The following is an 11,129-nucleotide window of genomic DNA, read 5'->3' as shown; positions in this document are numbered from 1 at the left end:
AGATAATTGTCAATTAACACTACTTGGGGCCCACCTGCATAATTACCCCATATATACAAAGTTGAATAGTCGTGTGATTTCACAGCCAAGAATTAATTGAAAATATGGCTTCACATTCTGTAATAAGGACAATAGACTAGAGTCTTTTAAAAACTACTGAATCGAATGAATATTTTTTTTGGAAGTCATAACCCATTCTCCAACATGACCATGCATTCCACTCTTTCAGCATGAGCTACACATTATCATAATAAAAATTACTCAATCTTTACCAAATTAAAGATTTTATTGAATTCTTAAAAGTGCTTGCACGTCCACACATCTACAATCAAATCTTAACATCACTTGATAATTATTTAGTCTCATGATCAAGTGTCTCATATCTCTGTATCTGTTTGGGTTTCGGAAAGCACTGTGAGCCGATTTTGCAAAAGACATGATATCCATCGTCGTACACATGAAGAATTGGACAATGAAGTTGCTAGGGCGGTAGGTGAAGTAGGTTCATCGTACTGAAGGAAAACCATGTCCGGCCTTCTTTCGTTCAAGAGGTATACGTCAAGGCTTATTTAGAATTCAAGTGTTTTGTCAATTACAAGGAAAATAAACATTGAATAACTTTATTAAACTTTGTACATTGTATCTTACTCAGTTACATCACAGGGTGCCCAGGCATGATATAAATGACACACAGAATTTATGAGTATCATCCATCATATTAACCAGCATTCGTCGTTGCATCTCAATAAGAGCTCCTTTGATTACGTAGTTGAAGCGTTGATTTACTTCAGGCCACTTTCTTTCAGCGGGTAGGTTGTTCGCTGATCGGCTTTGTATATATGGTGGGCAAATTTTGTTCGTCCTGTACTGTTTTAAATACGATTGGATGAACAAACTAAGCAAAACTCTCGCCCCATATCCACTCGAACCATATCCCATAGTCCACTTTTAAAGGGAACAAAGGCCAGAAAATACGTATATTTTCTTAAACCTTACTCCTTGTAGTGCAGTGTCTTTTCTTAGTTTTGTATCACTTACATTGCATGCGATATGCGAGAAATTCAACATCAAAAGTTGAATAGATTCGTTTGTTTTAGCCGTGGGCCCCCACTGGCTCATGGGTAATAAGCCAGTGAATATGCAGAAGTGAACAGTAAACAAAGCCAGACTGATCACTTCTGCATATAGCTGACTCATTACCCATGAGCCAGTGAGGGCCCATGACTTATAAAACAAACAAATCTGTACAACTTTTGATGTTTGATTTCTTGCTTATCGCACACAATAGAACTGGTATAAAACAAAGAAAGGGTACTACAGAGACTCTGAGAGTGTACTTTAAGGGGGAGATGTAGGTTCACTGACAATTTTTAGTGACCTAGATTCAAATTACTACTTCTCAAAAACTAATACAGATAGCTAGCCCAAACTACATATTTTATGATTGCTCTTTATCTTAGCTTTATGTCTGTGCCGTGTATTTTACTGTATGACCAGAAATGGGTGTATGATTGGTGTGAAAGTGTATGTTATTTTATAATCCGTATTGTTCTTTCTAACAAAAATTACGTTTTCGGCAAATCAAGACAGAATAAAACTCTTGATGTCATATGAAAGTTCATGACCCTGTTCGTAATCCGACAAAGTTTTAAAGCGCTTGGATCATTGGAATTTTTGTTACAAGAACTAGAAGTTATGAATCAATGTAACTTTTCGGAGTCATAATTTCCAAGTCTTGTAACAAAAATTCTAATGATCTAAACACTTTGAAACTTTGTTGGATTATGAACTGGGTCATGAACTTTCATATAACATCAAGAGAGTCATTCTGTCTTGATTTGCCGAAAACATAATTTTTCTAGAAAGAACAATACGGATTATAAAATAATTCACACTTTCACAAATATCATACGCACATTTCCAGTCATACAGTAAAATAAACACAACAGACATGAAGCTGTGATAAAGAGCAATCAGAAAATATATCATAGTAGTTTGGGCTAGCTATCTTTATTAGTTTTGAGAAGTAGTGATTTGAATCTAGGTTACTAAAAATTGCCAGTGAACCTACATCTCCCCCTTAAGAAAATATATGTATTTTCTGGACCTGTGTTCCCCTTTAATATTAGGTCTCTATAGGCGTTGTATATTATGATAGGGTTTTTCACTGGCATAATTAAATGTGCAACAATTTTCCGGCTATAACCATCGGAAAACAGAACGTGGGTAACTCCAAAATACACCAACTTTTCATTTTGGTCGACGTGAAGTTTGTGTCCATGATACGGGGAAAAATAGGGTACTGGGTTTAACTGTCTCACTGTATCATTTTGTCGTTGGTTGTGGTAGGTTGGGTTGACACGCTTCAGACTCTCTTGAATTCTATATCTTCCTTCACGTATACCTCTTGCATGACTGAGACAATTCATTGTGATGTGTTGTCAATTAAATGTTGAATAACTTCATGTATCTTACTCAGTTACATCATTTGTGGCAATTAACTTCAGTCTTTACAATCTTTTTTCATGGATCAACAAAAACATTTTTAACTATACTAATAGAATACAAACATGAATCCAACACACTTCATCGAACAATGATGATACAGTGAGGCAATCAATTGCCAGGTGTTGTGTCAATTAAACATTGAATAACCTTATTAAACGTTGTATCTTACTCAGTTAGATCACAAGGTGCCCAGGCTTTGTTAGTTGATGTCCATGTGTAAACAAAAATGTAAACAAATAAACAAGTGAACAAACAAACAAACACAAACACACAGACGTTCACAAGGAAGCAATATATGACAACATGTTTGACACTGAAACAACCAAAATATTACTGAGAACCCACATACTCAGCTGGGAGTAGTCATGGTCCCCCTCAATTAATTGTAGGAGGGAGGGGGGCATGACTATATACATGTATGTGGGTTCTCAGTAATATTTGTGTCAAAGTTTTCAGCGTCAAACATGTCATATATTGCTTCCTTGTTTACATGTGTTTGTTTGTTTACATATTTTTGTTTACATGTGGATATAAACAAACAAAGCCTCCTGTGGATACATGATGGCAATTGACTTCAGTCTTTACAATCATTTTTTCATGGATCAACAAAAAAACATGTTTTCACTCTAGTAATAGAATACAAATATAAACCCAACGTGTTATGTCAATTAAACATTGATTAACTTCATGCATCTTACTCTGTTACATGATGGCAATTTCAGTCTTAAGAAAATTTTTTGATGGATCGACAAAAAATTTTTTTTAACTATACTAAATACAAATATAAATGCAACACACTTCATCGAACAATGATGATACAGTGAGGCAATCAATTGCCATGTGTTGTGTCAATTAAACATTGAATAACCTTATTAAATGTTGTATCTTATTCAGATCACAAGGTGCCCAGGCTTTGTTTGTTGATGTCCATGTGTAAACAAAAATGTAAACAAATAAACACGTGAATAAACAAACACACACACACGTAAACAAGGAAGCAATATATGACATGTTTGACACTGAAACATCAACCAAAATATTACTGAGAACCCACATACTCAACTGGGAGTAGTCATTGTCCCCCTCCTTCGTGGGGGGGGGGGGAGGGGTGGGCATGACTTCTCCCAGTTGATATGTAAGTTCTCAGTAAAATTTGCGTTGATGTTTTCAGTGTCAAACATGTCATACATTGCTTCCTTGTTTACAGTTTTGTTTACACGTGGACATCAACAAAGAAAGCCTGAGCACCCTGTGGTTACATGATCAGGGTTTTCATTAGAAGCCGGTAGCCGGCTAAATTACCCGCCTACTCTTGTAATTTTTCCGGCTACTTTTACCAAAATATTATTGAATTTAAGGAGAAACGAAACGTAAATTGTACAGCTTAACTTGTGTTCCAGCTTTTGGAAGAGTTGCGTGCGATCTCGATCGTTATCTAACGAAAAGCTTGTCCGCCTACTTCTCTTACTTTTCCTTCTACTTCAATTCTTTATGAAAACCCTGATGATGGCAATTACCTTCAGTCTTTACAATCTTTTTTCATGGATCAACAAAAAACATCTTTAACTATACAAATAGAATATAATAATATAAATCCAACAGTCACTTCACTGAACAATGATGAAACAAAGATACACTGTAGTTCCAAGAGTCATTTTGAACCGAACTCTGAACTGAACTGAATTACAGGGCAGTCACCCATGCAAAAAAAATCAGTTCTGCTGGCTTCTTCTCGGTCCAGTATGATAAGTTACTTCTGGTAAGAAGTCATCATCATCGTCGTCGTCGGGGATCTCAGGTTGCTCATCACTGCTAAACTGATCCACACCAGCACTGGTTGGCCTTTGCTGAACAGCAACTGCAATCTCTCTGTCACTACTAGTGTTGTATTCACTTCCAAGCATTGCTTGCTCCAACCCTCTCAGATGTGGTGCGTTCTCAGGTATTGCACCACGGCAATTTGGACAAGCATGTAAGCGAATGCTACATACATAGCACCCTATTATTTTATTACACTTGAAACATGCATACAACGGAAATGAGGCTCTTTCAAGGCATACCATGCATGTTAATGGGTCTCGTGGTCTACTAAAGACTCCCTGGAGTCCTCTCTGCAAAAAAAGTCAATGAAAATTAAGTTGACAATAATGCCTGTAAAATAACCATATCAATACCAACAAAACAGAATTAATACACACATTGACTGAGACAATAATTTAATACTCTGACCAATAAAATGACAGTATACTAGTAATTGATGTAACCCAATATGAATGCAATTTCCCACCAGTATTTGAGGTGTTGTTTACACCAACCCACACATACATCAACACAGACTCTTAAGTCTACTTGTACTAAAATATAGCACTGTTATCACTGCTCATAAACTGTTATGTATGTATGAGGTATCAAACTAAAAAACAAGACATTCAAGGAAGTGATTCTATACATGTATAGGAAAAGAGCAAAGTACAAAATAATATTTGTTTAAAAAGTAACCAAGTTTCAAGTATCCAAGGTACATGGATACACACACACACACAAATGAGAAATATATACTGGAATATGGCCATAAACAGTACAATATGACCTGAAGAAAGGAAGTGAATTTATTGTGATTTATTGAAAATACTCAGAAGTAAATCAAGATCAACAGACCAAAAGATGGTTATAAAATAGACGAAATAAAATGAAAATGAGACAAAACCTTAATTTTGACAAAATGTGAACATTAAACCTTCAATCCGTTCTGATTCAACAGAAATAAGCCCAGCACAGTGTGTGTTATGGACTTTTGACCAAAGGCCATATTTTTATTTTTGGACCCAAATTCTGTACCTCTCATTCAATCATTTTCACTTGAACAATCTACCAACTAGACACTATAAGCACAGGGTGTTCTGCAGGCTTTGTTTTTTGACGTCCATGTGTAAAGAAAAATATGTAAATAAACAAACGAACACATGTAAACAAGGAAGCAATATATGACAACATGTTTGACACTGAAAACATCAACCCACATATAAACTGGGAGCATACATTGCTTCCGTGTTTACATGTGTGTGTTTTTTTTTGTTTTGTTTGTTTGTTTACACATGGACATCAACAAATGAAGCCTGGGCACCATGTGCTATAAGCGCCTCTCTGAATATCAATGCATTTATCCGTCGAGCAGTTTCGGATTTTAAGTTGTTTACCCACACAAATCCACACACACACAGACTCTTAGTGGTCCCATAACCACAGCTGTACTATATAGTATAGTACAATTGTGGTAAAACATTAAATTTCTTAGATGTGAAATACAAGGGTCATGAAATTGACACTGTAGAATGTGATTTATATATCATATATTTAATTTCTGCCTTTAATTTTCAAACCAATGATCCTGACATTAAAATGGTTTGCTCCAGATATAGTTACACGTAAATTGTCCTGGTGTGAATATTTACCTAACCATGATCATCCCCTGAAGTGCTATCTAAACTCTGACAAAAGCTCATTCAAACAGATGTGTCTGCCAGTCTGAGTGTTTACTGATGTAGACAACAAGAATACACTGGTGACACCTGTATAAATCTTGCAATAAATGTAAACACTGATCGGGGGGGGGGGGGGGGGGGGGGGGCAGAGGGAGAAGGGTGGGGGGGGGGGGGGCACTCACAAAGAAAAGGTATATGTGTACCACAGTTTTGACACCCCCCCCCCCCCTTGAAGTGTGGCAACTTATTTAGTCATATGGTTATACATTTTCTGACTCCAAGACTTAACAAGCGACCTAGCGGCCGGAAGAGCTCTGCTGTAATCTGCTGCAGAAATGAACTGGCTAGCAGGAAATATATATGCAGGTTGAGTTGAAAATCTAAATTTTTGCCACCTGACTGATATGTATTTCAAGCAACTTTTAGAAGTCTAGAGATCTTGACATGTTTTATATTGGAACAATTTCATTACTTATTACTAATAAAATCTGTACAAACCTGCACACAGGATTTGAAAGAAATCTGACAAGCAGTTTTAGAAAAAATGATTTTTGACCAAAACAGGAAAAATTGCCCCCAAATCAAATACAAATAAGCAAATTTCACCACAATTTGAACAAACTTGGCTAAGGTCATCTGTAGGATGACCAGTGGTCCAGAGAAGATGTTTTTTTAAAAAAATTGACCAAAATGGCAAAATTTTTCCCCAAAATATCCAATCGGTGAATCCTCCATATATCAGCACAGTTTGACTACATGTTACTTATATCATCCTTTAAGGAACCACACTAAATTTCAATGAAATCTGACAAGCAGTTCAGAAAAGATTTTTGACCAAAAACTGGAAAAATTGCCCCAAAAATACAAATATGCAAATTTCACCAAAATTTGAACAAAACTTTGCTAAGGTCATCCCTAGGAACCTACACATAAAATTTCAAAGAAATTGGACCAGTGGTTTCAAAGAAGAAGATTTTTGGAAATAATTTTGACCCAAAATGGCAAAATTTGCCCCAAAAATCCAATCTTGCATATATAAGCACAATTTGACTATATGTTACTTATATCATCCCAAGGAACCTGCACAATAAATTTGAAAGAAATCTGACAAGTGGTTTCAGTGAAAATGATTTTTTACCAAAAACGCGAAAAATTGCCCCAAAAATACAAATATGCAAATTTCACCACAATATGGACAAACTTGATAGAGGTCACCCCTAGGAACCTGCATACAAAATTTCAAAGCAATTGGACCAGTGGTTACAGAGAAGAAGATTTTTGAAATAATTTTGACCAAAAATGGCAAAATTTGCCTCAAAAATCCATTCCTGCATATATCAGCACAATTTGACTATATATTACTTATATCATCCCTAGGAACCTGCACACCAAATTTGAATAGAATCTGACAAGTGGTTTCAGTGAAAATGATTTTTGACCAAAAATGCGAAAAATTGCCCCAAAAATACAAATTTCATCACAAAATGGACAAAATTGGTAGAGGTCACCCAAAGGAACCTGCACACAAAATTTTAAAGCAAGTGGACCAGTGGTTTCAGAGAAGATGATTTTTGAAAAAATGTTGACAGACGACGGACGGACAGACGCCGGACGCCGACGGACAGTCCACCTATCTGATAAGCTCTGCGTCGCTGACAGCGGAGCTAAAAAAGTTTAAAAAAAAAATTTCTCCCAAAATCAATATCAGCCATTTCTTACCCCACATTTTACCTAAAAATGTAATTTTTTGACCCCCCCAGTTTAGCTAAAAATGAAAACTTTTGACCCCCTAATTTTGACACTTTTGTACTTTGAACACTCCGATCGGAGTGCCTCCCCCCCCCCCCCCCCCCCGACACATATAACCAAGAGTTGTTGTACCTCTCATTTATGTAACAGAATTGTTTACTTACCATCTCTCCAATATGCTGCTTGATTATCTTTAAATCACTTTCTACATTCTGCAGTTCTGATTTCCGTTTTGGAGCTTTCTCTTTATAGATGAATTTTTTATAGTCTTCATCTCTCACTGCAAAAAGCTTCCTTGGTGTTCTCCAAAAATCAGGTCCTATAAAGTACAATTTATTACAAAATCAATGATAATACAAATGGTAAATTGTGCTGGGAAAATGTGCTTTATCCTTTTCCCTGTACCTGTAATTAGCTCCGCTGTCTGTAGACATGCAGACATTGGAGATATAGGGATTATGGCTGACCAGTGGATGTCTGCCTGTCATCTGTCCGTCGATCGATCAACTTTGTGTACTTTCTCCAAAACTACATGGCTGAATTTTTTTAAGGACTAAGGAGGTGCCTGGAGATGCCCAGATCTTATTTTGTTCAAGACAATTTGACCTGGTTGTGAATATGCAAATTTGGTCTAAAAATAGAATTTGTGATAATTTTTTTAATCAAAAACTACATGGGCAATTGTGCTGAATTTTGTTTGGAGGATGTCCCAGACTAAGGGATGTTCATAAAATGTGCCCGGGTTATCAATATGCAAATTACGTCATCCTTACAACAGGTCATTACACAACCATTCATTCCGCGTGCCAGTCTATTTCGACGCCGTAAAAGGGCGCGTAGTTTTACGACGATGTACACAACGTGCATTCAGTCACGAGGTTGGCCAGTAGGTTTGGTTCTAAATTGAAGTTGATATAAGTTCAAAAGTTATAAATGAACAAGAATTTTTCTTACTAATTTTACGCGGAAAAGTTTTTAATACTGAAGAGGTTGATATAATAATCGCCTGAGACACTCGTGAATTTCTGCACAGTTCAATCTAAAAAGTGACATTTTAAATTGAAATTTTAGCTATTTTTAGACCCTAATGAAGAATTATTCTTACATTTTCAAAAATGTAGATATAAACAGGATTTCAGTAGTTTGTATGTGACGTCAACATTTCTCATCATTTAGATTATGTTAAATTACTAAACACCCCTGATCTTTAACGGCCTACAGGCAAACGATTGTTTTTTAAGCTTACCTGAAGTCGCCGGACTTTCGCTGATCGGGGTCTGTGAACGATCCAATATAAGGATCGTGTCTTCCTCCCAGTTGTTGATTGATTTAACTTTCATGCAGAAATTTTCCAAACTGCATTCATTTTCGTCTAGGGTTAAAATAACCATGTTTTCGTCTCGATATCCAGCGCTGGTGTACGATATAACTGTTACGGCTTTGTTGATTACTTTCCGTCTCTGTTCTGGCTGCTGCTGGCTAACTCCCGGTGGACGAACGCCAATTGGCCTTGGGACTTGGTAGCTCGTACCAAGTCCCAATCGGCACGGTTGGTAGAGGAATTTGCGGTACTTTCGAACAATGCAGAACCGCCGGTGGAACTTCGACGTGGGCTGCTTGTGAGTGTAACTGGGGATCTCTCGACCCCACGAACTTCATAAGTAGAGGAGTCACGACCATCTACTGTAAAATTTCCCTCGTCGTCCTGCCAAACGACTCGTTGTATTGGGCGTCGAACGTTGCCATCACTTTCATTGTCAGAGCTCTCTGCTGTATCCAACGTGACGAGGTACATGGTACTCGTGTCAAACATATTATTAGTCAACGTATTTATGCGGTAGGCAGAGATCGTCCCTGCCACGGACAAAACTTCGCCGTTGATCAGGAGCCTCATAGTCAGAGTGTTCACAATTTCGATGAACCCTATACCCGAAGTCACTGTGCACTACAGTAATTTCTGCGCCGTCGGGTAGCCTCAACCGTCCATAAGCTTAACTCGTGGGAAAATAATGTTGTCCACGAACAACAGACTTGGTTCAGGTTCGACTACTTCTTAGCCCCGCCTTAAAAATGACTTTTGTCCAATCAGATTAGAGTTTTAAAAATTTGTCGTGGCAATGCTTCTTGTAAGCGCCTATCTCATGACCAATGATGAACCAAAGGAAAGATTCGTAAATTTAAAACACAGTCACAAAGTTATGCCGACACATAATGGATTTGAAAGCGGTAAGGCTTTGAGGCTACCCGACGGCGCGGCAAATACAGAATTTCGAACAGTGTTGCAAATGAAGACTTTTTAGACAAGCTTTGATGTTGTCTGCAATGAAATCTGGTGTTGCAAAAGAAACGACATCAGTTGCTCTGATATAAGGGACTGGTCAGTTTCTTCGGCCTGGGGGGGCCGGTGGATTATTTTTGCCGACGTCAAAAAGTGGCTGACCCCCCTATTCCAAATTTTGAAAACAGGGTGACCCCCCCTATTCCAAATTTTGAAAACAGGATGACCCCCCCCCCGCACGCGACAACTGTAATATGTAATATATAATACTGTAATATATATATATATATATATATATATATATATATATATGTGTAAATATATATGTTATATTTTACATACATTTATATTTTAAGTCATTCTGTGTTTTAATGAAATTGTTGGCATGTCAGTTGTAAGACAGGAATGTCAAAGTGTCAATCTTAAAGTTTGAATACAATACATTTTGAATGAGCTGTGAATGTATTTCACACTTTCTATGCTTAACCAGATGTCCTGAACTGTTGTACAGAAATGGATGTCAATCATTAATATCAAACAGGAAAAAGCAGTAAATCAAAAACTTTGATGGGTGTTAAGACTTGCCAGCCATCCAATTAAATCTCCTGAGGAACAATAGAGAGGCATTTTAGCCTAATCTGATGTGTGCAGAGTCTGAGATGTACTTTTCTTGTAACATTGATATTTGTGCATGTTGCTTTCTCATACTGAATTCTTATAGAGAGAACAGAAAAGTATCAGGAATTTGTCATGCTTTTCATATGAAATGCAGATTTCATTATAGTACATTTTCACTTAGCAAACATCAAGATTTCTCTGGCATATATCTCTGATTTATTACAGTATGGCGCCCGAAGGGCGCGGAGAAAAAATATGAAACATCCTGATATCTCTGATATATATGTCTTGTATATTAAAGTAATGCACAGGAAGGGTGTGCTGAAAAATGTCTGATATATTAAAGTAATGCGCTTGAAGAGCACGCTGAAAAATATTGAACATACATATATCTCTGATATATGTATGCCTGATATGTTAAAGTTGGGCGTGCTGAAAAATATGTCTGATTATTAAAGTTACGCGCCCGAAGGGCGCGCCGAAAATGCAACTAG

At 37.0% G+C, this 11,129-nt stretch overlaps 1 protein-coding gene across 1 annotated transcript; it reads right to left on the bottom strand.

Annotated features, from left to right (window-relative positions):
• Window positions 1-4,107: 4,107 nt before the first annotated feature.
• On the bottom strand, window positions 4,108-9,836 carry LOC139135103 (uncharacterized). Its single transcript, XM_070702342.1, has 3 exons — window positions 8,986-9,836; window positions 7,904-8,058; window positions 4,108-4,619 (listed from the first exon to the last, which is right to left on the bottom strand). The coding sequence occupies exons 1-3, from the start codon at window positions 9,128-9,130 to the stop codon at window positions 4,221-4,223; spliced, it is 699 nt and encodes a 232-aa protein (XP_070558443.1). The 5' UTR covers window positions 9,131-9,836; the 3' UTR covers window positions 4,108-4,220.
• Window positions 9,837-11,129: the final 1,293 nt, after the last annotated feature.

This window comes from Ptychodera flava, chromosome 6 (genome assembly GCF_041260155.1).
Source record: "Ptychodera flava strain L36383 chromosome 6, AS_Pfla_20210202, whole genome shotgun sequence".
NCBI classification, from domain to species: domain Eukaryota; kingdom Metazoa; phylum Hemichordata; class Enteropneusta; family Ptychoderidae; genus Ptychodera; species Ptychodera flava.
Note: the sequence above shows the minus strand (reverse complement) of the source record. Positions and strands in the feature narration are given on the sequence as shown.